At 36.5% G+C, this 27,949-nt stretch overlaps 1 protein-coding gene across 2 annotated transcripts in view; it reads left to right on the top strand.

Moving 5' to 3' along the window:
• The window catches only part of SNX24 (sorting nexin 24), a 94,637-nt gene extending 67,590 nt beyond the window's left edge, over positions 1 to 27,047 (top strand). Inside the window, exons 4-7 of one of the 2 annotated variants that reach the window (XM_035567019.2) lie at positions 18,528 to 18,622; positions 20,420 to 20,452; positions 21,351 to 21,415; positions 26,484 to 27,047. In XM_035567019.2, the coding sequence (XP_035422912.1) occupies positions 18,528 to 18,622; positions 20,420 to 20,452; positions 21,351 to 21,415; positions 26,484 to 26,545 (255 nt within the window). In that variant the 3' untranslated portion in view covers positions 26,546 to 27,047. Of the gene's footprint in view, positions 1 to 18,527; positions 18,623 to 20,419; positions 20,453 to 21,350; positions 21,416 to 26,044 lie in introns of both variants that reach the window. The other variant, XM_035567018.2, reaches the window with a different exon arrangement.
• The last annotated feature ends 902 nt before the right edge of the window (positions 27,048 to 27,949 follow it).

Below are 27,949 nucleotides of genomic sequence, written 5' to 3'. Positions count from 1 at the left end.
AACCAACGTTATCAATGAATGCAAATTTCAAATAAAGCACTAAGAAACACTGTTGCAGCAAAATGGAGTTGAGAGTAACCACTGAACACAAAAGAAAATTTCATCTGTGATACAGCAATTAGCCTTGCTTCTCCTCACAGCAGAAGCATTAATTACCATTTATTTTGAAGACCTCTGTTAATGAGGTGTCAAATTGTATTTGACACATTTGCTACATACATTTCTCTTACAACGTGGTGCAAGAAATAAAGGCATAGGAAAATCACAGATCCCACAATTCAGAACTGATCACTGGACTTATTCTAATTATACTTAAAACTCATGAAAGCCCTACTTATGCTACCAGACTTGTGTTTGTAACTGTCTGGTAGACAAGGGAATGTCTAAGTGTGGTTTGTTAATGTCAATAACCAGTAGCACTTGTGTTTGGTAGAGACTTAAGCCTAGAATGTTAGAGTTTGATTCCTCTTTAATGCAGGTGGGTCTCCCTACTGATGCATACCTACACAGTGTTGAATGGTGGCTCTTTCTTCCAAATATCTCTGCACATCAGTTTGTATTGGCCCACATGCTGTAAGCTGCATTCTGCACATGGTCTGGATATTTCCTTTAATGATAAACTGCAGGAGAGCTGCCTGGATGTTCAACTGAAGGGCCAGCCTTTTGATTGTTGAGAATCGTCTGCTTGTGAAGAGAGCTTCCCTGTCATCTCAGAAATAAATTTATTGACTTCGAGTGTTAGTATGCTCAAAGAAAGTATTGAAAGTTGGTTCAATTGATGGTGTTAGCTGTGTATGTAAGGCATTAGAGTAACATGCTCCCAGATTTATTCCACCAAGAAGAAAGAGTTGGGCTATACACATAGTCTGTTCCACACTAATCAGACTTAATTTCCAAGACAGTTTTAGAGAACTACCTTAGCCTTGGTCAGTTTTAGAGAACTACCTTAGCCTTAATCAGTGGTATCGCTGCTCTTCATGTTGGCATGACTCATGTAAACTGATAAGTACAAACATACCAACTGCCAGAGCTCGTAAGACTGCTCTCCCAGACCAGCAGATTCAGGGGTGCATCCGTGGCCTTTAAAGCAGCTGTGTGGCTGGAGCCCGCTTTTGTGGAATTACAGTTTTAAAATGGTTGGATAAAAATCTTATTTCTTATGCTGTTGCAACCCACTGGGCATGTCTATCCTAGGAAAATGAAAAGGTCAATGGTAACTTTCCTGATAAACATTCCGAGAAAATGTCACTCCAGTTACATGTAGCAGACTGGGTGAGTTCATCCTCCATTTTTTAGGGTCTTTTTAGTTATTACTTCTGGAATATAATCATCACTAGGAAAATAAAGTATTCATAATTGTGATAGTGTGGTGTCATATCAGCTCATGTATTGGTAATAACTAGCATGCAGCAACAGACATAGTGCCTTGAACCAGATATTTCCAGTATTTTTCTTTAATATCTTCTCTGGCAAGTCACTAAGTGATCACAGTTGTATTTTTTATTCTGAGTAACTGGATTTATGAGCAGTTGGCTGTAACATTGGTTTCTGCAAAATTCTTAGAATGTCCCCAAAAAAGCACGAGGAATTTAGAAGAGTGAAAGCTCTCCCAGTTTCCCCAGATGCCAGGACATCCAGATTTCCAAGTGTGCTTTTCAGCACGGGATCCAGCTCTCAGACGAGGTTCAGGGGTGAAGATTAGTAATTTAGCATTTTAAAAACACTTATTAAGCAACAAGACGTCATAGTAAAGCTGCAGTGGAGCTAAGTCTATGCACAGAATTCACAGTCAACAGTCCTGTAGCCATCAGCATTTTAGCAATTGTCTCTATGTTATCCCATCAAATGTTCCTCTGTGTATTTGGACTCTTAACCAAGGTCATGCAGCAATACATGCTAATACTTTTGAGCAGCAGCAGTTATATAACTTCGTGATTAGAAAGCAGTTTTTTTTTTTTTTAATAAGGTCATTGTACTTATATGCTGTGCAGTGATGTTTATTGGCTTTACAAGTAGATATCTTTATTACTAACTTGCATTCAGAGCCATGCAAGTTTAATCATACAACCTTAGTTAGTGATCCAACTTTAAACACTGGAATGATGAGGATGTGTACTGGAAGAGTAAGTTACCACAGCATATTGGGGTCTTTTTTAGTATCAGAAATAAAGGTTACTGGGTTTTATGATGAATTTGTGCTCTAATGATGCAGGTGGCTCTCAACAATTGTGCTCAAATGCAGATACTAAGGAGCAGTCTTAATCATGTAAAAGCAGAGACGATATTTCAGTCTGTTCTAGCAGCCAGGTTTGGCATCTCAAAACAGATTGACAGTGGACAAAAATAAATAAATAAATAAATAATTCCAATTGCTCTAGTTTGGGCAATTATTTTTGCCCAGTTTTTAGAGAGGGGTGATATTCACTGAAGAAATCAAAGAGGAGTCCAGCATTGAACCACTTAGTTTCTGTGGTAGTGGATGGGTGGAGAAGACAAGATCGTTAATGTGTGGATGGAGACATCTAAATTATTTTTCTTTTATTGTATTTGCCGTTACCATTTTTGTATGTGTATCAGAGTCATTTGGTTTCACGTCACTACCCAGTTTTTCTGGGTTGTTGGTTTTTTTTCATTTTTTAATTTAATTTCATTACATTACATTAAAGTTGTGTAAATTTGATTCTGTGACAGTCCCCATGACTGGTTCATTCAGTCTAAATATTAGTCATAGTGTTGTCTTCTAATGATCAAGTGCAGTCACTTCTGTGTCCCGCAGACAATCGTAGACATAAATTCTACTATAAACCCCCTCTGAACTCATATACTGTATCCACATCCCACTTTGATTTCTGGGCACCAGTTCTCCAGACATACTTACACTGATGGCATACTCCACTTTTATTTGCTTATCGTGGAGTCCAGAGTCTAATTAAGCTCTCTGTACCATGGTATTTTAGCTTGCTTTTGTCCTTTAATTGAGGCAGTAGGAAAGGTGATTTAAAATATCAATGTAACCTTAGCTTCAGATGCCAAGGCTTACTTGTAGGGTAAGCAAGAACCTACAGGGACAGAGTAACACTAGGAAGGGAGCAACACAGCCTTTCTTGCAAGTTATTCTTGCATGGGAAACACAGAGAACAAAAAAATTGGGCCAAAAATGAGTAGTAGTGGTAAAGAAAGTTTCTGAAAATACAGAATATGTGATTCATGAGCTCATGAGTCCCAGTTTCCAACTCATTGGCCAAAATTACTGGCCAAAATTAAGTAGTCCTCTGGTTGCTGGTCGAGGAACTTAAAGCAGTTGCAAAATGTAGAGATAACAGCAAAACCATGAGATTTATAGAGAACAGCTTGTCATCCTCACACTGTGTTAATGTTCTGGGAATTTTTAACAGAAATACAGGTAGTTATGTTACTTCTGTTAGGGGGCTCGCTTGCAATCTTATTTCTCCTTTTGGGAGAACTTGTCCCTCCTTGAATAGCAAGAATGTGGAGAGCTTTAGCAAAATCAGAACATTATCTGTAGAGTTGCTACACTCTGATAAATGCAACCTTCTGCTGATGCTGCTCATCTTCCATCAGCACAGAAGAGGTAAATAAGCATTCACTGACCAAGTTAGGATCGTCTCTTTTCACAAGTAATTGCACTGTTCTTCACCTTTATCAAGGAATCCCTTGCTGGTGAGTTTTGGGAGGGACAAGTGTCAAGGAACAGAACCATAATGAAGTACCTGTGATTGAGCAAGGATTACATTGCTCCGTTAATTCTGTAAAAACTTGTCAGTTTGCCACCCAAATAAATGCCTAGAGTGCGTAAAACATGGAACAGAGTGACCTCTAGAAGAAAAATCAATGGCAATTCATATTTCATATGTCTATAATTGCTTGTGAGAGCATGGCAGCATTTTGTTTATAGAGCAGCTTGTTCTACCAGGGATTGTTTCCTGACTTTTTCTTCTTTTCAGTGGTGATGCCTCACATGGATTGTGAATTACAGCCAGATGCAGCAATAGACAAGTTTTATTGGTGGCAATTTTTTATTATTGTTTTCACATTACTGTCTTCAGAATTGCTGCGCCGTGCTGTGTTTGAACCAGTGCACTAATCTATAGTCACAAGTAAATCGTGTTCACAACTATTTCCTTGGAAGAATCCTGATGCGGTTTTTTACTTTCCTTTCAGTACAAAAGGCATTTTCCTCTGTGAAGTTATCCATTTGCTTATATTTTAACCATCAAACTCAACACATTGTGAGGCCTTCATTTTTAAGCGATTTCTCAGAGAGACAAGGAATTCTCAGTCTGTTAATTTAAAGACAGAATTTTTGAAATACCTCCCCCCCACCACCCTTTGCTTTGCTTTGTTTTTTTTTTTTCATTTTTTTAAGATGCTGTTGTAAGATTTGTATCCCCACTGAGGACCGAGATGTCATAGGGATAGAGAAAATGCCGCTCACTTTATGGATTACTGTTAGGTCAACAAAACTTTGGCAGCATTGATTAACTTGACAGTGAGTACAGCAGTACATTTATCACTTATGGCTGTGCTGTAGAAAATCTAATAAGAGGCAAACAATTCCCTTTAGAGCAGTAACAGGTTCACTGTGGCTAACGGTGCATGCACTGGAAATTTCTGACTTTAAATTATACCCTTGCTGCTAGTTGGGTCATTGACTCAAAGCTACTGCACTTTCACTGCTATGTTCTGTATTATTAATTTGATCAGAATTGTTTGGGTTTCCATAAATGTGATCAAACTGTATATTGGAGTGCATACAAACTCATATGTGTTTTTGAAGAAGACATGCAGAATGAGCTTGTTCCAAGCTTGTAGGAGGGACAGCTTGTATGTAGGAGAGTTAGCTGTCTGTTAAAACTAAATGTTTGGGTTCTTACAAGATTATAAAAGAAAAAAAAAGTATAGTGTTGCTTATAAATTATCCTCTTGTTCACAGGTATAAATAAACTCAAACGCCAAATGCATCTTATTTTATAAGTTTCATTGGTTGATTAGAAGGACTTTTTTCATATGTGTGAATGTGTGCTATATTAATTACCAGTAATTGTCTTAAAAATTCTATATAAGTTGGTTTACAGATATGTTCATGCAGTTGTCTTGTTTTTTAAGAGCTATGAGAAGTGAACAATGAGGAAGTGATTTTTTTCTCTCCAGTGTACAAGTGATGCTGCTTGACTGCAAGTTACTGTTTGGTACTGATACTTTATTTTTGGTCATAAATTCATTTTTATGCAGCGTTGTTTGGATTCATTTTAATAATGGCCAGTGCACTGGGAAGCGTCTGCATTGAAAATACCTAGAAAATATTTTTTGCTTTTTTGTTGTTGTGTTTGTTTTTAAGATTTGTACTCAGTTGTTCTTTTAAATGGAAGCAAGATATTCTTTTATAGAAGTGTACCCAAGCTTTCCTACTGTTGAAATAAGCAAAAGTAAGTAAAGACTGTGCACTTGAATAATTGTGTTCCTATACACATTTTCTTCGTTACTCTTTCCTGTTTGTGATAATAAGTGCCGATCTGAACATGCAGCGTGGAATTGAATTTGTGGCTTTATCTTTGTGACATATTCTGCAAAATTACTGTTCAAATGAAAGAGTGCTTAATTTTTTTAATGTTAGGGTATATAGCTCACTAGAGAACAGCCTTTGTGAGTAACAACTGTTATTTCAAGTACTTTATGTTCTTTTAGGAAACAGTCTAAATTGGAGAGTTTGTTCTGCAATATGTGTAAAAATGATGTCGTTTTCTTTGTTGGGAGAGAAGTATTCTACTTGCATCAATTGTCAGGAGGCTTAATGTAATAAGGCAGTTTGTGGTCTGACTAAAAGAAACCCTGTGCAAAAGAAATTCCCATAGCAGTTTGTTTTTAACAGAAAAACTGAGTTCACCTGAAACATAAATACATTGAAAACCAAGACTTAATAAGGCAGAGCAGCTTTAGAAGGAAGCAGAGTGGGTTGCTGTCCAAAGCATGTCTTGCAATGGCTGTGATTTAACCAAATATCTATGTTAATCATAGTATAGCTCTATTAACAGCATAACAGCAGGTTCTTTGCAACAAATCATCAGGCAGGCTGACATAAGTAACCTTTACATAGTAGGGCAAAAAATTAAAATTAAAATAGTGCTTCCTGTTTCATTCTTCTTCTTTTTTTTTTTTTTTAATTTGCCGGGTAGAAGTTGTGTTTCTCCCTCATACTGTATATTAGAGGCAACAAGACATATTTCCACACATTTTCCTGGGTTCATACAATAAAGGAGTTACCCTACCGCCTGCCTTACTGAACAGAGACCTGATATTGATTAACTATCACAGTGGCATCAGAACTACTCTTAGGATTCAATTTTTTTGTTGTTTTGCATATTTTATTGATCAGAAGTGGTAAATGAGCATCAAGCGTGCAAGAAGACGATGAATTGTTTACTTGCATAAAATAACCTTTCAATAAGGGAAGATGCATTGCTCACACTTTTGGTGCTGTTCTGCTGCCCGAAGCAGATGGCATTCAGCTGCTATTGATTTGCTCCTATAGTTACAGAGCAGCATGTAACAAGGCATGCTCATTTCACTGAAAGAGAGGTGAGGGTTTTTTTGCCAGGGTGGTGGGAGTGAAAAAGGAAGGACAGTTTTTTTTTCTTGGCTTTTTTTCCCTTGGCTTTTTTTTTTCTTTTTTTTCTTTTTCATGTTTTTTCTTAAGGGGGTGCGAAGTGAATAAGAAAAAACAGAAAACCTTGTAACTTCTGTTAGCAGCTCCACAAAAACAAAAAGCAAGGTTTGCATGGTTGCAGAAAAAGGGAGAGTTACTTTCTATTTCTAGCACTTCTAATAACACTAATTTCTGCTAAGGGCTATACCCCACAGCAGATTGAATCCACAAGCAAGCAAGTACCTAAAATTGTAAAAAGCATGCAGAACTTAGCATCATAAAATCTACACCTAACTTCTTTGCTGGTGTATTTTTATTTATATGTTTTACCCTGCTTGTGTAAAGACTGTTGACTCCCTCACAACACAAAATCACTCTGCAATACGCTGGGCTTGATCCTGCGAACAGTTGATTTCACAGCTAAGATAGGAATTTGATAACTTGTTGTCAGATCTCTCCTGTAACGGTGGTGGTGGTGGAGAAATAGGGAATGGGGACAAAACGAGTTTTTTCTGAAAGTTTATTTGAAAGGGTTTTTAATCCAGCATTTTGGCACTAATGTATTAACAAGCAAGATCTATGTTTGACAGATTTTAATGAAATACAGATATATACTCATAAAACAGAGTAAATAGAGCACAGGAATGGTTGTTCTGGAACAAAACATTGTGTGTAATTAAGAGGCTTTTTTCAGGAAGAGTACTATGGTGTGTGCTGCTGAGAACAGGGATGCAGTCCCCAGTCTTTCAACATAGAAGGAACCCAGCTGTCAAGATCCACAAGTGAGTTAGTATGAGGATTAACAAACTTAGCCTCTTGATGGACCAGTTAAATATTATGAGAACATGACTGCTATATATTAAAGTCTTCCTTGCATGCCTGTTCTGCAGTGGCTCTTACTGCTGGAAGTGTTTACTGTTCATTTTTGAAGTCTTGAGCATCAACCTGCTCTGATGGTGTTTGGGAAAATAAAATAATTTACTCAGTTCTGACTGCCCTGCTATCATTCATGTCATTTACATTGTCTTTCATTTTTAATGAAAATAATTAATCAGTTTTGACCCTTGACAAAAAAATTCTCACAGAATAATTAGTGCTAGTTATTTACCAATAATTTAATTTCAATAAGCTTATTAGTGGCTGTTAAAAAAATCTTGTCCTTATCTGTTCAAGCTTCTGTTGTTCTCCGACATGGATTCCAACTTGCTTGTGTCATTTATGAAATGCTGTTTTTCTAGTGTCCATACGGTTAGGTGTATCTAAATCTTGACCATTTGTTTCAGAATACTTCTGTAGTATAAAGAGGTAAGAAGATGTTGCCTGAATCTTCCACTTTAACCTGTTGGTTTGCACCCAGATTAGAAAACTCTAAGATTTTTTTTCAAAGAGAACAAACTTTCATGAGGGTGTTTTTTTTTTTTTTTCTCAGAAAACATGTTTTTGAATCAATGACTACAGTTGTCAGCATAGCAGTTACCTCATTGTTGTACGTTGATTGTATCTTGCTCTCTGATGGGGCTAGGGAAATATTTTAAACATAAGAATTATTACAAACAGAAGTTAACAATGTGACCTGGAAAAGCTGTGTGTTTTTAAATGGAATTTCCTGTGTACAGTGGTTCTAAGTGAAACCGAGTTGCTGTCACAAATTAAAACAAATATATTGTTATTATATTACTGTGATATCTATTCATGCTGTTAGTGCTGACTTCTGTTATAGTTTTTTTTTTCTGTTTTTCTCTTTCTTTCATTTCTGAGTTTATAAGTGGTCAACATTTACTTTGTGCTTATTTGCTCTTGTATAAGCAACCACTTCATTAGCTCCAGAATTAGGGTATCAAAGTAAATTGTTGTATTAATTATTCAGCAAAAGATAAAACTGATTTTTGCCTTGTGTTTGCTGCTGAAGATGAGTAAATGTCTTGCAAATGCAACATGGTGTTTTCTTTTTAAGCTGATTAAAATTTAATGTAAGCATCTGATATTTTAAAACTTAGTTTAACATTCTTCTTACAGTTACTCTTCCAACATTGCAAACTCTAACAAAATAGCTTAGAGTCCTTATTTAACACCACATTTTCTGCTGAAAAGACTGCCAACTCTCAAAACTAAAAATATATATATATATAAATGCATTTGGTCAGTTATGTTACCCCTTCTTTACCTCTGCAAAAATGACACAATGAGTTCATTAACCCCAAGTGCAGTGAATTCCCTGTGCTTTCTACATTCTCTTGTTTGGACTTTGGAGTGGGTACCTGCTGCTTAGTCTAATTAGTTTCAAAGGGAATGTCGAATCATTTCTCAAGAGTTTACTCTGACCCAAAACCTGTGACAAGAAAATATCAGGGAGACAAAATAAGAAGTTACCTTAGAGTCGAATAGCATTTTTGTTACGCCACCTCGTGCAAGCAGTTTAAATGGGGGATTTTTCCTCTGGTGATTTTTAGATTTTTGATGACATTTACATGAAATTGTCAGTTTTGTGGAGTGCAAGACTTGTTTTCATAGCTAACTCCATCAGTTTTAATCAACCACCTCCTTTCCCAGCAAAGCCAATATTATGAGTTAGTGCGGTGGGGTGTTTCTTATGAGGCAAAAAGCAAAGAATAATACTATTTCAAGTCTTTTGAGGGTCTTTAAGAGTTTCAGTGTTTTTTTGGGCTTTTTCAGTTCATTCAAAGCTGTGTTATTTGATCAAAACCACATTATCTGACCAAAAAAACTCTAAGATCCAATCCAACATCTGCATCTTAACAGAATAGTCTGTAACACATTCAGATAGGGCTCACCCACAGGGTGTTCATGGGGAGATTAAGAAAAAATCATGCTGCAGGGTTGCTTCTCTGTGTCTGTGATTGCTGGGGTATCATTCTGTTGCATTTGTCCCTGAAGAACGAAGTATGGCTTAATTTTTTAATTCTGGCCTTTTTTCTGACTTGCTCATAGGTTTCCTCCTTATTAGTAAGTATTGAGTAGTAAATGTAGTATATAGAAAATATGTCAATATAGGAAAAAAGAAAAACTATTCTGTGCAGAAATTGGTGACAATTTTTAACTCCCCTTAGAAATGAAACATATTAACAAGAGAAAAAAAACCATTTTGATGTATTTTGTTATGTCTAGAAATTAAACATGAAAATACTTACAGGTACTGCAGCTACTCTGCAGCTAAAATTATATTTTCTTTCAAAGTATTTTTAATAAAGTATGAATTATTTTCAATATATTGTACAGCCTGTCTATGTAAAACTTCTAGTTAATTGAAATATCATTCACTTCACTTTCACTTCACATTCAGAAATGTATTTCTCTTAGTTTGTATATAATACAGGAAAACAAAGCAAGCAGCATTTGGTTGAAGGTGATCTTTTAAGATTTCTTAAAACATTTGTTGTGTTCCATTAACTCCTTTCTGTTTTATCTTTGTTTTGCCCTAGTGTTATATGGCTTTTCACATCTTTAAGTAATGTGCACGTTTCTGAAATAAAACTACTCACAGTAGAGAGGGAGAAAGAAGTGTTAGATTATTGTTCCAAAATCACCCCATCGTCTTCACTTCCTGCAAGTGGGGACAGTGTCCATCAGCCTCCAACTTGGTCTTCTGTCCATGGCCTTCATGTAGGATCTGCAATGCAGAGCAGAGCTCCTGTATCTCCTCAGCAAATCTGCACCCTCTCTAAAGCTGGGAGAGGAAGGAGGCAGAGGGTTTGTGGGTGCGAAAAGCCAAGAAACTACTTTTCACCATGGGGATTTGCTGGTGGGGACTGGCAGGTGGAAGCAGCCTCTTGCCACCACCTGAACGGTGGTTTTTGAGTGAAAGAAGGTAGAAGAGTGAGCTATCCACCAGCCATGCTCCATCTTCCTTCTCTGACAGGGCCATCCGCTACTGCTGACAAGTACACTTGATTGTAACTCAGCTGGTGTAGCATAAAGTAGTATAGGGAGCAGACTAGACCACAGGTTCCTCTGGGAGAGCAGCCTGCCTTTGACAGTGGTCAGAAGCAGATACATGAGGGAGAACACAAGAACATTCTTTGACACCTCCCCCTTATTACACTGTTTCCATGCATTTTCAGTTCATTGAATTTCTCTTCAATCAAACTGTTTAGTCTCTCATTAAATACTAGAATTTCAGCATCTGCAACATCCTGTGGCACAAGGTTTAAATAACTACCTGTCCCATGAAGAAGTACCTCCTTTTTTTTTCCTAACAATATTATGTATTAATAGTTAATAACACTACTTTTTCTTCTAATACTTTTTAATAATCTTTTAATTTGCCTTTTTTAATTGTTGCAGGGTAGTGAGCTTACCTTTTGAGGGACATATTGTAGTCCCCAGCATCTTACTCCTGTGGTCACAAATGGTCAGCCTAAAGCCCATCACACTGATATTTTTTTCCCTATATACCTCACCATGGGCTGTATTCTCCTAACCTCTGTTTGATGACATTTAACTAATTATTTACCTTCGCAAGGATTGCAGGTCTAGGTTTGGGGTTTGCCTTAAAGCTTTTGGTAGGATTCTTTGTCAATAATCTTTTGGAAATGAAATTAGGTTCTATTGATATGGCCGCCTCTATCTCTGTGGTTTTTGATCCTTTCAGGGGTTGCAGTAAGTTTTGAAATGGGATCTCCCTTTGCTACAGTACTGCCATCCTTCTCCATTCAAACATGTTTATCCGCGTGACCAGTAACTCTATTCCATATTGTAATTATATTGTAATTGTTTCTAACTTGCCTGTTACAGGCTTATAACTTTATAAATTTTCAGATCTCTCCTGGTACTTTTGTATTTTGTTTTACTTTGCCTTAGATTGTTTGCCATTTTTCAGTCCTCATGTGCAAAGCAGCCATACACTATGCAGTATACACCACTATTAATTCAGAAATTTCATCTGGGAGTTCCTATAGGTGTTTTGGTGGAATACTGTGTGTTCCTGCTGACTTTTTATTACAACAAGCAAATACTCTTCTGTGCATTTTATGACATCAATTAGAGGCATACTTTGATGAGGATCCCCACCCTCTCACCCCCCCCAAAACCACAGATGTTTACTATTTAATGCAGAGGTTTCATTGTTTAAATCTGGCAGTGATGAATTCTGGAAGGGTTATCACGTATGAAGAAGGCAGGAAAAGGTACTAAACCCGAAATGTAGAGGAACGCTGTTATGATTGACAAAAGCATTGCAAATTTGGAATATCTGGAACTGACATTTTCAGTACCAGCCTTATTCACTGCTAGAGGATGTATTTATGGCAGTCTTTACTTACCTGTCCAGATACTGCTGTAGGTTTTGCTACCATGTTTTCTCGGATTCCTTTTCAGAGCATGAAGGCACAAAGATCAACGTAGGAGGAGAGTGTCTGGTTATACAAGGAAAACAAAAAAAATGTAATTTCCAAACTTTCCAGGTGTTGCTATTTGCGGCTTGAATGTTTTTTTATTCATTGCAACTTGTTTGTATTTAGTTCCTTTAAGTTTTCAGTATGCACTATTGTAAGTGTAAACATCTTCTGCTTTTAACAATTCTGGTATTGTAGCGTTTGTATTGTGCATCGTTAATGCAGCATTGCTTTTCCTGAGCCTTCTGTCCCTGTGCTCTTAAGAAGTCTCTTAAGACAACTTTTCAAGCAAAAATACCTAAATTCTATAGCATCCTGGAACGTGTGTTTTCTGGATATTCTGATTTATATATATATTATTGTCTAAAGTATTTCTGCATCTGTTTGTTTTCAGCAGCATTATTGACATGGTCTTAATTACTTGTTAATTGTTCATTGTCTTAGTGGTCCATTGACTTTTAAAAAACACTTTGGTTCAGCCATTTTTAAATCAACGTTTATTTTGGTGTCTTTCTTTGTCATTATGGATCTGCTTTCTCTTTTGTACTACCTTTTCCTTTTATTTGTTTTTAAAAGCCTTTCTTGTTCCTACTACCTTTTTTGAATATCAACCTGCCTTTCAGCTTCTTTTCCTTTTGCTCTGTTGATTTCTTCATTTCTCATCCAGCTTTGTCTTAACCTTCAATCCTTTGAGCAGTGTCTCAGGAAATAATATTGACTGCTTCCTTTCAATTTTATTTTTCAAAGGAACTGTAGTCTGTTGCACTTTGTTTCTAATCTTTCAAGGGCTAGTCTTCTATTTCGCCATGAAGAGAAATTCACTGTATGCGCTTACTACATTATGTTTGCAGTCTTCCAAAAAAAAAATAATTCAATATTGTATTTTTCACATCAAATGGGTTGTATTTATACACTTAACCTCATCAGTCTGTTCTCCACTTAGTACTTAAGCATTAATTGGAACTGTAAATGTGTAATTAACTAACCGTTTAACTAAAGTACTCATTAACTTAAAACTTATTTGGTAGTATTTTTAATCAAAATGAGTAAAATGTGTTAAAATTAGGTAAGACATAAGTGAAAATGTTAATAGCCTATAGACTCTCATGAAGCTTTCTGCATATAGATCTTCAATGATGATCCAGCAGTTGTTTAACCTATTGCTTCTATGTAGTTCATTTTTCCTCTCTGAAGCGTGAAAGCTTTGTGATAGATGATTTCGTCACTCAGGAGATACCTAGTGACTTTTAAATTCCTCAGAAGTATAGTAAATAGATCTGTAAGTTGGTGCAGGAATTTATTTATTTATTTTTTACTCTTCTCCAGTCTTGAGGTTCAGAGGTGCAATTTCTCCCAGTGCTTTTTTCATTCCTTCTTTCCTTCGTTCTTTTGTTTGTTCTTTCATTCATTCTTTAAAAAAAATAAACTTTTGCTGTAAAACCTTTTACATTAACTTTCAGATATTATTTTATGGGTCTTTGTTGGCATATAATACCTACAGTCAACATCTTGTTTACTTCCAAGCTCTACTGTATAGATGCACACCTCTGCTGATGATTTCCATTTGATAGGCAGTCTAGGAGCGTTGGCTAGATGGTGCTTTGTATAGAGCATCACTTCAGTGTTGTTGTATTTGTGGTTTTGTGCTTCTTATGTCTTTATACAGAATTTTAAGCAAGGTTGATACCTCCTGCTCTAACAAAACTGCCCATCAGTGGTACCACCATTTCTGGTGGTACTGAAAAGTGGTGATTCCTTACTATGACAACTTAAGTGATATACTTAGAGATAATTCTTGTTGATAGCATGCAACAACATTCTCACTGAAGAAAGAAGTAAATTTTTTGTAGGTCTTCACAATGGGTAATACAAAGCACTATTGTATCTGCTATTTAAAAAAAAAAAAGAAAAGGAACATTTCTCTTAGAAGTCTGGTTTCTCTGTCTACTTGGTTTTTAGTTAATACATTTTTTGGTAACCTTTTTATCATTTCATGGGACTGTATAAAGCAGTTCAGGAAAAGGAGGTTAATAGAAGAATATAGACTCTAAAGTATTCTAAAAGATGTGGGTTTTGGTCCCAGTGGAGACTGACACTCCAGCCTACTTACTGTAGCTGGAAAGTATTGATTTTCTTCTCCCCCTTTTTAGCTGCACCACTGAATTAGGTATTGTGAAGCATCTTTCCCTGTGAAGAGAGGAAAAACTGTCATGAACTTTTTCACCCTAACAGCACAGCATTTCAAACTAAACCCGATTGAATGGAAAAGTCTGTAAGGACTCTTAAAAACCTTGTAACTCAGCTCCCCATTTTCATTTCTCCCTCTCTAATGGCTGTTCCAGTAACCTTGTGAAAGTATGAGACATGCTTGTAAGAAATTATTTTTAAGTCTTTTTCATTAAAAACAAAACCAACAATAATAATAATAATAAAATCTGTGAAAATAGTACATTCCTGTCGTATGATCTCCTAAGGTTAGCAAAGTGGTCTTGTTGAGGTTTTCAGCAGGCTGTTCAGTTACTGTTATAATTGGCTGATGAGTAGGTTTGGACCTAACTAGAATGCCAGTGTTCGATTTCAGTGTCCTCTGTGAAGATATGTCACCATTTACCCTGGCTTTAGTGACAATTTTCTAAAAAGAAAACTCGTGGGAAATCATTATGCTGTTTATATGTCTCCCTTGTTGGAGAGCATTATCCTGTGATATTTTAGCACTGTTTTCCACTGCATGATGGCATCTAGCGAAGGTTAAGGCAGAACAAGTCCCTTTGCAATTTTGTGACTATATTTTACTTGCTGAAGGAGAAAAGATAACTGACAATTAAGTATTTTGGATATGTCACTGAAAGAACATGTGCAACTAATCAATGACATCCTCAGGGAACATGATTTTATAAAACTGATAAGGTAGAAAAATTGGGATTTTTGTGATTTGTGTTACATAATAATAATTACACCCTTTTGAAGAAAAAAGACATTTCTGCTGATATAAACATCAAGCTTTCCCTTGTGTGAGTGTGATTTTTTGTTGTTGTTGTTTTTCTGGAGCATGGAGTAGTTCATTAAAGTATGACAGTAACGGATAAACACCCTTTACGTTTTTTTAAGAAAATATGGCATTTATGCGCTTAGTTCAGCTGAAATCAATGAGTTTGAAAAATGTATTTTGGGGTCACTGCCCAAATCTGCCAGAGGTTGTTTGTGTTAGGTGTTTTAGTTCTTTTAGTTCTTTGTGTTTTTTTTTCCTTCTTGTTGTTTTTTGTTTTGTTTTTAGTAAGGAAATACACATTCTGATTTTTGTTTTAAATCAGTCTAATTAATTTGGTGGGGTCCATATTTGACAATCATTACTATGATCTTGGTAGAATTCGAATGTTACTAATAAAATAATTGTAAAGTTTTATTTCTTTGAAAATATATATCTTTAACTGTTTGATTGCTGAGCAAATGAGATGTAGTCATGTTTACAAGCCACTGTCTTATATTCACTTGAATGCAAGCAACATTTGAGTATTTTACATCACAAATTATAGATTGTGGTTTAGAGATTTTACTTACTGGAAACTTTTCTACTCAGCTCTTACCTAAAGATCAAGTTTGCAAAATAGTTTTCAATCAGAAGTCAAAAATCCGTTGTATTATGGGTTATTCCAGGTATATTAAGCCAATTACAAAAACACTTACTTCAGATTTAAGAATATTTTTGAACAACTTAAATGCAAAGTTAAGAATACACTCATATATTTCTCTGAATATCCACTGGCCACCACCAAATACAGAAAATACAGATAAAGAGATGCACCTCATTCAGCATGGGCTAGTTTTTTGTTGTTCCCAAGGTCTTTTTTGAAGGCATAGTACTTTCTGAAAGCACAGTTTCTACCATGTATATTAAACAGTTAGATTGTGTGCTGTCCATTTTTGGCGTTAAAGTCAAACCAGAAGATAATTTGTTCACTTGCTGGTCATTATTTAAATAAGTAAACATTACATTATTTTGTGATTCCTTAAAATGTCTGTTGCATTACATTAATTGGAAAACCCTTATTTTTTTTCAATACAGTCATATTTTTCTTCATAAAATTCTGGAAATGATAAAATTCACAGTCAGCAGAGGCAGTATCCAAATATAGTACAGTGCAAAATTGCCTTTGTTTCTCTACAAATTCTGCTTCTTGAAATTTATTGAAGAGCTTATTGAAAAGTAGAGTTATTGACAATTAACAAACTTTTTGGAAAAAGACACTAAAACAAATTCTATTTCCTCACATCTCTTTTGTGAACTACATTTGGTTGGGGCAGTTTATCAGGGTTTGAGTGACTTGATGCATGTTGTGAAAAAAAAATTGAAAGAAACAGAATGAGATATTAATCTGGAGTGAGTGGGAATAGCAGCAAATCGGTTTGTAAGAGCTGTTGAGAGCTTTTATTTTTACACAACAGCACATCCCTAACAATCACTGCTCTGTTCAGCAGCCTCAGCAGGCAACTCTTCTTTTGGAAAAAGCTGGGAACAGGAAGTGCAAGCATGAGGTTGCATGGAAGCACTGGATGCCCTTAAGTATCTTTACACAACTTCTTGTAGTTCTCCATTGCATCTAATTAGTAAGATGGTTTTATTTGAGCACGTCATACACATTGTTATGCAATTCACACAGCCTCTGAATATGCATCCACCTCCACTCCTCCTTCTGTGCATAACCTGAATGCAGAACAAGATAAATTTTGCAGCAGTGGAGTGCTGATTTTACTGAATGCAAATGAAGTAGCATTTTTTAATGCAGCATCTTCATATAAAGGTGAACTGAAAGGCTTAACACTTGTCAACATTTCAGATCTTTCTGTTTCTTCTGTAAAAGTTGTTATATCCATTACAATCTAGGACAGAAAAGTCCAAAAGCTGTATTTTTCCTTGTTATTTTTTTAACTTCTTTGTGGTAGCTTCAACTGTTGAAGAAATGTAGACTCTGAATTCAGATTTGCAGATGTAACATAAAAACAACCATTTACCAAATGTCTTTGTTTTTAAATGTGTTTCTCTCTTTGAGTCTTTGTACACTATGTAGTTTTTACATCAACTGGATTTTTTCATTACACAAATAACCAAAATTTTTTGCTATAAAACCTTAGTCCAAACTGCTCTGAGTCTGGAGTAGATGACCTCTATATGTCTTTTCCAACCTCTTTTTTTTTTTTTTTTTTTGTGTGTGTGTGCCTGTTCTCCTCTGCGTGCTATTGTCTTCCTACTAATATTGCAATGTAGAAGAATATGTCCACAGCAATAAGTTATCTCCTGTGTATAAGCAGAGTATTTTTTCCTCCCATCATCATTGTTATTTCTTCTCTAGTTTCATTTCTTCTAACACGGGGTGTGAAAGTGGAGAGCTTTACTTGCACAAGTGATTTTATTTAACCATTTATTTATAAATCTGGAGAAGTTTCTTCCATGCATATATTCGCTCTGGGTCAGGCCTTTGTGAAGCAAAGCTCTTTAGAGAAGAGCTTGTGACTTTCATTTGTATGTGAAGTACTGTACTCTAACATCTATATAGATGTGTGGCAGTGTGAACAGTAAATAAATAAGAGTTAATCTTTCAGATGAGACATTGGTTGAATATATGAACTGGTTTGTTTGCCTTGTGAAAATCAACTTTTTTGGTGTTTTTTTTTTTTTTTTTTTGGTCTGCATTTGTGAAACTGGTAGAGGTCTTCTGTTTTCTTTAAAAGTCATTCTTTCATGATGAATGTGCATGTAAACATTTCATTTATTTGCTATGTATTTTTAAGTGTACTTTTAATCAATTTAATAAAAATTGTAAGTCACATCATCTGTGCAAAAACAAAGGAGGATGGAGTCCGTCCAGCCATTATGTCATTGCCATGGAAGAACGTGGCAGGTCTTTGGTGAGAGACCAGCAGGTCTTTGGTCAGAGCTTTGTCTTTAGGAATCACCATGCAAATATGAAGAGTACGCTGTAAGCTGATCTGTCAAGACAAGCAAAGAGTTTACCTTGTTTGCATGCATTAATTAGTAAGGCATACATTAATAAAGTTCAACAAAGTTGAGACTTTCTTTTTCCACTGTTGTGCCAGGCAGGGATCTTCTGAGAGGTGAACATTGAAGCACTGAGCTGTAGCTGTTTTATTTTATGTTTTAAACAAATAAAGTTTTATTCACAAATGAATGTGCCTGTAACTTAGTTTCAGAGTTGGACATCTCTGTTTGAGAGGCTTCTAGCTTGGCACCAGTGGTAGCAAGTGAAAAACAATGTAGTAGCAGAAGCTGGAAGTGTTTATATGTGATTCATTAAAAACTTTGGTTTTCCTATTGAAGTGAAGCATGCCAAAATAGGTGCTAAAAAGTGGAGAAGAATTGAACAGTGTTGCAAATGGAAAATGTTTTGGTAGCTTGAGTAAAAGTGTGCAATATTTAAATATATATATATATATATATATATATATAAATTTTGGTTTTCTATTATACCTTTCATTTATTTATTTATTTATTACAGACAGTCATTTTAGAAAATGAAGAGCTTCCTAAAATATTTCTTGATTTCCTGAACGTTCGACATGTACCTACCCTGCCAAAAGCAGAAAGTTGTGGGTAAGCTCTCATTTATTGAAAAATACATGGAGGCCAGAAGGCCCATATCCACTCAGTGCTGATGCAATTCCATTGACTTAAAATGGTCTTGCTGCCAACTCTAACACTGTAAAATAAATGGGCATTAGGTTCAAGTTAAGTATGTTTATATATCCCCAAAAGGTGGTAAAATAAATCCAGCCTGTTCAAAGACAGAAATGAAGTTAAATGTAATATTCTTGGAAAGCAAAGGAGGGTTTGGATGAGAAAAATACGATTTTCTCATAGATCTTGAAGTATCTAGTGAAAAGAATATTAAAAGATATTCATAAACACTCACTGCATAGAAAGAATTTGTGTGTGTGTGATTTATGGTTATTATTAATATTTGGACAAAGCAGAAATTTATTCTGTGATCATTTTTATGTTCACCCTGTCTGTGTTTGAAAACGGGGTCTTTCATCTCTCTGATGACATCTACCCCAATAGCCCCATTGCCCTCCCCTTGGGAAGGGTTTTTGACTAGTGTAGAAAAAGAGACTCTTGGTGTGATTATGGTGAATGTAATGACTATGGAAATCCTAGAACAGTGTATCTGGAAGTTCTTTTATTGTCTGTAGGGAGAATAATTTCTTTCACTATGTAGCCTGACGTGGTTGGAAGGTCCAGCCACATTGTTTGAACCCTAGAAAGCCGCGTCCCTGTTCCACTCCCCACTGTGTCCCTGTTCCACTCTCAACCCACCCCTCTCCACTACAGATGCACAGAATGTCCTCTGTTCCAGAGGGGTGGGTTGAAAAGCATACAGATAATTGTGAGGCCCTCTTAGAGTCAGAGGTGTCAACGGCACAGAGTGATCTGCAGCATTCAGTCTCCTAAACCCTGATAAACTTGTTGTCTCTATGAAAGCAGACGGGTTGTCCAGCCAACTACACCATTGAATTGTGGAGCCAAACCCAAACCACAGCTGGCAAATGGAGATCCAAAATGGAGTTGGAGAGAAAGGGATGGTCCCTAGTTTCTTCTGCATGGTAGTAAATATGCTACTGCTTTGAAACCTTTAAGTAGAGCTTTAAATTATTACCTACCTCCCTAAATGGGCATTTGTATGTAAATTATTTTAGGTCTGCATCACAAGCCATGATTTTCCCAGAGAATCATGGAATTGTTATTCCAAAAGTGAGTAGGAAAATTTGAAATTATGGTTCACCAATGGTGCGCCTAATATTGAATATGAATCCACAGGGATTATTCAGCTACAACACATACAGTGGTTTTGAGGATGATTGTGTCATAGCAAATATGCTCCATATGCAGTCAGTGTGATATTAGCAGTCATGCTACCCACAACAGATACGTAAAACTATGTATGGTCCAACCATGTTGTCCAGAAATAAATAAATAAGCAGCCTTCAGTGATGCAGACAAAAGCCAGGAGACTTGCAGTTTTCACTTGTAGTTAATGACATCAGCCAATACCCAGAGTAGGACAGTGCACCCATCACTTTATAGGTAGGTGTGCTTGTGAATCTGTTGGAGTAAAGTGGATTCTGTGATTTCCAGGTAGTGGTGGTTGTAAAATAATATTGTCTCCCATGTTTGTTTCTCTCACTGCATTATGCAGCTACTCACCAGAGAAATGTTGCTCCCTTTTATAGTTCCTGAAGGATTTGGTGATAGTTTATTTTTTTGGTTGGATGATTGGTGGGGTTTTTGTGTGTGTATATGTTGTTATTTTTGTGTTGTTGATATTCTTTTTTTTTTTTGATTGTGTGTTAATTTTATTGTAACTAAAGTTTCTTCTAACTTTAATTGCAGCTCTTTTGATGAAACAGAATCTGAAGAATCAAGGTAAGCTCGATTTCTAATCTTTCTAGGATGTCAGATTAATAAGCTACTTGCAATTATTGGCATTTCCTGTATTTTTCTCACAGTTGTCAAAATAAAAGTAGTTTAGCACTAAAATTAATTTATTTGTTAAATCTCACAGCTAATTTCATCAGCTGTGTTAGCTCCATGTCTTTGTGTTGTGAATTGAGCATGCCTTATGCTTATATATAGAAATTCCTTACAAAACCCTAACAGAATACTGTTAGCTGTGAAATATTTCTAGGAGTGTTTTTACCCATTGAAGTGTATTTTTTGTAGCAAGAAGATTTAACAGAAGTTAATTAGAGGCTTGGGTTCTTCCCTAAGCATTTGTTAGAGCTTTGTGTATCTGGTTGCACCACCTTGCAAGCATATGCATAGAGCAGACCAGGCAGGGCTGGCACTGGCTGGAGAAGGATGTGGGTTGTGTGAGCAGGGTGGGAAACAGTCCTGGGATGCCGGTCACTCTGCCCAGGTAAGGCGTACAGCAGCCTCTAAGGAGGCTGGAAAAACACGGTGAAATTTTGAGCCTGCTCAGTGGCCAGAAGAGCCTACAGGCAGCGGAACCTGGCTGAGATGTTCTTGTCTGCATTACAGAGAGCAGAGCAGGATCGGGAAGACTCAGGCTGGCTGCACACCACCCCTCCTGGATGTGACCTGTACACCTCCAATTTCAAATTAATGGTTTCACTTTGTGGCGGCGGAGCAGCGAGCCTTGCTCCTGGGAGATGGCGTCTGCCCTCCTGGACAGTGGTGGTGTGCAGAAACGCTCCAGCGCAAGTCCTGAGCAGCTTGATCACCTCACTTTATCAAAGCTAGTTTGTAGAATATTCTGTTTACTGTCCCTTGATACTGACATCCCTATTCTTGACCTTTCCAGCAAACTGTCCCACCAGCCTGTGCTGCTGTTCCTAAGGGATCCATATGTCTTGCCTAAAGCCAACGGTAATCAAACCTGTCATCTGTTAACAGTGCTTTACTGATCTGACCCTGCACCGCATAAACCACGTTATTATTAATACAGGCGTAGTCAAATGTCACTGGTCCAAAATCTAATAACCTGCCAATAAAACAATAGTTCTTGTGTAAGAAACCATTAGAACACTGAGTGGGGTGGGTGATTTATAAAAGGGTGTATTTTTCTCTCCTAGTTGTTCTCTGAGACAAATCTACTGAGAATTAAAATCAGGAGACTAAGAACATTGTTTTTCTTTTTTTTGTTGTTGACCCTTTGAGCTGTTTTGCCTGAAGGATTTGAACTTGAGGCCCGGTCCTTTATAAGTGCTTTTTCCCTAAACACCAGTCGATCTACTGTGAGCATGTTTGTATTTCCATTTGGATTATTACTATTTCTTATCATTTATAACCTCTAGAGCTCTTTAGGGGAAAAAAAAGAAAAAAGAATGTATACTTTTAAGCGTAATTGATGTGTTCACAGGACATTTATGTTAGCCTTCATCTCTTAATACATGGTTCAAAAGAGTGTTTGAAATAGCTTGTTATAAACCTTTTTCCCTTTCATTTTTTTTTAAAGTTCTTTGCATTATTAATTTAGAGAGCTTATCCTCTGTCTTCTTTCTAGAATTATATATGTGCAGGGAAAAAAAATGATATTTTTAGTACTCTGTTACACCTGGATTTGTCATTTTACTTGTTAGAACTGTTATTTCTACTAAATTTTGTATTAAAATACATGTTTTGATTTTTCATCCTTTTTTATTATGGGTATGAATACACTTTCAAGGAATAACTTTCTCCCAGAGCTCTAAATTAAGATTATTTTAAACGTGGTAGTCTCTTTGATTTTATGAAATACAAAAGTCAGGTTCTTGAGCTACCTTGAAAATCACGAAATTTTAAAGAGTAAGTATAGAAGAAAACAAGTGTTTGCTTGTAGTTTCTTAGCCAGTCAAGTGTACTTCCTTGAGATTTTCTCAAGATACACATATAAATAGTTGACAGCAAGGTATAAAGAAGACAGAGCCAGGCTCTTGTCAGTGGTGCCCAGTGCCTCTCATCCTCCTGGACACAGGAGGCTGCAGGTGACCGAGCACTGGCACATGCTGCCCAGAGGCTGTGGGGTCACCCTCCTTGGGGACCTCCAAAAGCCCCCCAGACGTGGTGCTGGGCACTCTGCTGTGCTTGGACCCAGCACCCCCAGAGGTCCCCCTCAGCCTCAGCCATGTTGTCATTCTGTTGATTTTCAAGCTGTCCTTCAAAACCATTGGGTGGAGGCTCATGTATTTTCAGCAGGTAACAGTTATATATATAGTTACATAGTTAACAGTCTGTTTTGCAGCCTGTGTCCACTTAAGCAAGTAGTGTGGCCCAAGAGGACTGACCCCATGGAGTCTTAATATAAAGCCACAGCTCCAGAGTGAAAGAGCGGGTGCAGAAGTCCTGTGTCACTGAGGTCCACAATAGACACATTGTAGGGTGGTTTTGTTTCCTCTTGGGTTAGTGCTGCCTGGTTACATGGACTGAATGTCAATTTGAGGCGGGAGGCTGGAGTACAGAGCACAAAACTGAAGAACCAACATCAAGTGGAAGGTGTTAGAAGAGTCACTTGACAGAGTCATTCCTGACCCAAAATGACAACACTAATGCAGAGGCACCCACAGAGTTACCTCTGTCTAAAATTGTTTCAGATGCTACTTACGCTAATATTTAGAGAGAGATGCATTGCTTATCGTAATCTTAGTGTTTAACACTCTGCTTAATTGCAAACTTGGACTCGTCTAGAACAGTGTGTAAATTACGAATGTCATTTAATTCCACATTATTCCCAAGAGAGAAAATGGACTTTATGTACAGTTATCTTGAAACATTAAGATAGTGCTTAGTGTTTCCAGCCCACATGTAAGGGTTTGCTCTAAGACTTGTACTCAAGATTTTGCAGTTCTGTGAGGGTATTTATCTTCCTTCCCTAATGTGTACTGTGAGTAAGGCTGAGCTTCCATTTCTTGAAATCATCAGTAGCTTTACAGTGAATTTTGTATCTACATATTTTAAGTATTGCTCTATTTTGGATGAAGATAAATGCCTCTTCTGTTGCATGACATGTTTAAATATTAAGTAGACTTTGTTAGTGACAGCTGAGACAAAGGACTTTTAAGGCTTTTGCCAATGCAAACTTTTTTTGGCTTTGACATACAATATTTAGAATTTTATATGGCAGGTTTGCCATATTTGAAGACCCTAAAATATCAAATTCACTTGCAAATTATTCTTTACCTTAGTATTTAATGAATTAAAACACAAAGTAGAATGTGTGCTCTAGTTTTACAAGAGGGGAGAAAAAAAAACAACCACTAGGTCTAGAGGCTCTTCTGAGTTGGCTCAGCCTAGTCAGAAAGAAAACAGTTTTTACACATCTACTGTTGCATTTAAATCTTCTTTCTTTGTACCACAGAGAAAATACAGAATGAGCTTTCTAAAATTTTGTCTCTGCTCAGTTCCCACTTTGATAGATTCCTTTGTAAAAAGCAGCCAAGGTTGTTCTATGATGAAAAGTGAGTGTCCATTAGCAAATAACTATTCATTGCGTTCACTCTTTGAAGAAGGTCAACTATGACAGTTGTTTAGATCAGACGTGGAGTTAGTCTTTCCTGGGTACAGAAACGCCTGTGCTAACATCTTTTGATAAAATAGGAAATTGTGTATTTGTGGATTTTTCATGAAATAAATAGCTGTTTCTGGAACATAGCAATCTATTTTTTCCCTGTTGTACTGTTATTTGTTTTTATAAAGAACAATGTTGCTATTATTTTTTAATGACTGAATTTTAGGCATTGTTATATTCCTAGACAACTTTCCAAAAATTAGATTTACGATTACAAACATCATTGGTTTTCAGACTGACTTTTTCATGATGTACCTAACACAGCAGTGCATGAGCGCCTATTCTGAAGAACAATGGAGGGAAAAATCTAAAATGCTGCAAAACTAAAATGGCTGAAAAATAGAATCTCAGATTTATTGTCACTTGCTTGAAAATTATTCTAACAATTCCTGAAGTTATCTAAGTATCATAGAACTGCATGCAAGACAGTGTTTCAGTGTAGTATTATGTTTAACATAAATTAATATGCTTGATTTTTAAGGCAACAAGGCCTCACCGTACATCTGATGCTGTAAAGTTGTATCTCTTTTTATTAAATATTTGTTTTGCTGTACATCCTGTATTACATACGGTAACAGAACGAGTAAATGCAGGTTGCTGGAGCTTCAGCATTTAATTTAGAAGGAAAACATCAGACTGCTCTTACCAGTGTATTTTTTAATAACATTAATGATAACAGTGTAGAGTTACCCTATCAGGGTGATTTGGGATAGCAGAGCGTGCACAACCTGAGAAATCATTATTGGATTCAAAGCACTAACAGGAAATGTATAATGACAACTTACTATGAGAAGTTAGGAAAAATGATGCCTGTATTGTTTAAGGTGGAGGTTGTGGTTCATGACAACGTCCTAAAATACCTGTTTGTAAAGTCTTTAGTAAATTTGAATCACCTTATTAATACCTGATGAGTTAACTCCTTTAAGCTAATAAGGATTTCTTTTTTTAACTCAGTCCAAATCTACTTTTTGCTCGCTGTTTTTAGCTCTAAAATGATATTAGCAACACAACTAGGGGGCAAAACCTAATTCCCACCCACATTAGTAATTTAATTTATCGAGTATCTGATGGTCTCTATGAAAGCTGCATCTGCCCATTTTTTAATATCCTGCAGGCTCATAGCTGAAGGAAAAAAAATGATTAGAGTGGAAAGTTCTGTATTAGAACCATTCTTTCAATTTTGAGATCATAAAATGTGATCAGAAATTCTTACTTCTAATGCCCAGTGATTTAAGTCAACCCTTCATTAAGAAGGCAGGAGCTGGTTGAAAAATGTTTTCACTTCAGTAATGTACATGCTGCCATTCCCCTGTGTGGATATATTGTCTTTTATCACATAATTCCTTCATGTTAAATTTAACATGAAAATTTAAGTGCCAGTTTCCTCTGCAGCTGTGGTGAGTTTTTTTTTTTTCTCCTTCATATAATATAGGATGACTTTTTGTAACATGTGACATTTCATGTTGATTAGTCAGCCTGAAATTTTTCTGCCTCAAATAATCATCTCTGATGGTGTAGGCATCCCCAAGTCTTCTCAGTCTAAACATTGCTGTAAACCACAATGGAAAAACAGCTTTGAAGTATTCCCAGTAGCAATCTTGGAATTCCTTCAAGTATATTGAGATTTTGTTAGAAATTGAATTGCCAGTGTAATCCATCTTCCTTGTGAGAAAAGATTCAGATAAAGAGCTGGAGCCTAGCAGCATTAAGTATTAGAACATCCCTTTAAATCAATAAGCTACAAATCTGGCAGCGCATTCATGCAATACCCAGTGCTACACTAAAGTGGCTTTAGTGCTGAAACAGCATTACTAATAGCACATCCCCAACATGGATAAACAGTTGAGCGATGTAGTAACCCAGATTATACTAGGCCTTACGTAGTGAAGTTTCACAAGAACACCTATTGCACTGACATAGATAATAAAGCAAGGTATTTTCTTTTCTTTCAGATGACTTTCCTAATGTAGTTATAGAAGGCATCCTACATGGAATATTTTATCCTCATTTACTGCCAAGGTAGAAGGGATACGTGGCTAGAAGAAGCTGAATCAAGTCTCCGAGTCATGCTTAATGATACTAGTAAGAATAAGGTTCTGTAATGTGATAATTACATTCAAAATCAAGAGGCACAACCTCAGCTTCAGTTCAAGCATTATATCTCTTTAAATAAAATCAATGTCACTACAGTTGCTGCTTTTAAGGAAAAAAAAAGATACGGAAACAACAGTATAGAAGTTATTTATACCTTATATGTAGACATGCTCTAACTATTTAACACTAAAAGCTGAAAGTCATACACTGAATTACACTACCCTTTGAAAATAATTACTTTTTAATCATTTCTATCATAAATTACACTAAACTTTTTTGTACCTGGATTTTTCCCAGCACATGTACCCATTGCTGGCAGTGGATGGATTGAAAGTGCTGGCACTGAAGAGAGCGCATGAGAAAGTGGAGGGGCAAAAAAAAAAGGCAAGAAAAAATTGAAAACATCTTATTTTGTTCATTTTTCTTAACTTATTTTGAATCTGCTCCTTAATATTAGGTTGGAAAAGAGCCAATGCAGGTGTATGGAGAGTTTCTATTAGAAAACACGCTTCCAATTCTGTAATGCATAGCTCTCTTTCAGGAAATTGTCTAGATTTTAGTCAAAATGATTTTATTGACCAGGTGATTTTACATGGCATTTATGCATCTCATTTCGTTATAACAAATAACGTATGTATGTTTACTCTTTGAGTTGACTTGCAGACTGTATTCCATATCTTAACATTTTATGAGTCACAAAGCGTGCAGCTCTGTGGTAAGCTAATGCAAGACTATGATTAATTAGTAACATGATAAAACATATATATACATTTACTTGTGTATATATGTATTTGTTCAGATTTAACTGGAAATTGTATGTGTGATACTGGAGTTTACCAAATAAATTACTTAGAACTTGAATGTACTGCTTCAGTGTATTTTTTGTGCATTTCTGTTCAAACAAGACATTTCTGAACTTATCAGAGATGGTTCTGACATCGCCACACAAAGCATGAGAAAATACTTGGTTGCCTGTTCATCTAATATTCCCAGCACCACACTATCCAAATATGCTGCACTTATAAAACGGTGTGACTGAACACTGCTAGTAAAGTCCTTGGGCTAATCAGAGAAATAGTGTTGCAGAAAAGCAGTAGCAGCTAAGCTAGGCACTAACAGAAGTCTGATCTTGGAGACATGGGTTGCCTTCTGCTATTGAATCTGTTTTAAAGCTGCTTGGAAATGGTGAAAAGTTGGGACTTGCTTAAGAGGTAAGCCTGTGTGTCCTGGTTTCAGCTAGGACAGAGTTAATTTTCCTCCTAGTAGCTGGCAGGGTGTTATGTTTTGGATTAGGATGAGAAGAGCGCTGATAACATGCTGATGTTTTAATTGTTGCAGAGCAGTGCTTACACCAAGCCAAGGACTTTTCAGCTTCTCGCTCTGTCCTGCTAGGGAGCAGGCTGGGGATGCAGCAGGAGCTGGGAGGGGACAGACCCAGGACAGCTGACCCAAATTGGCCAAAGGGGTATTCCATACCATCTGACGTCATGCTGAACAATATATAGGGGTGGCTAGCCGGGGTGGGGGGCCGGCTGCTCGGGGATAGGCTGGGCATCGGTCAACGGGTGGTGAGCAATTGCGTTGTGCATCACTTATTTCGTACACATTATTATTAGTAATACTATTATTATTATTATTATTATTATTATTATTATTATTATTGTTGTTGTTGTTGTTGTTGTTGTTGTTATTATTTTCCTGTCTTAATAAACTGTCTTTATCTCAACTCACAGGCTTCACTTTCCCGTTTCTCTCCCCCATCC

Source organism: Cygnus atratus, chromosome Z, assembly GCF_013377495.2.
Source record: "Cygnus atratus isolate AKBS03 ecotype Queensland, Australia chromosome Z, CAtr_DNAZoo_HiC_assembly, whole genome shotgun sequence".
NCBI classification, from domain to species: domain Eukaryota; kingdom Metazoa; phylum Chordata; class Aves; order Anseriformes; family Anatidae; genus Cygnus; species Cygnus atratus.
The sequence above is the reverse complement of the archived record's forward strand: the minus strand, read 5'-3'. Positions and strand labels throughout refer to the sequence as shown.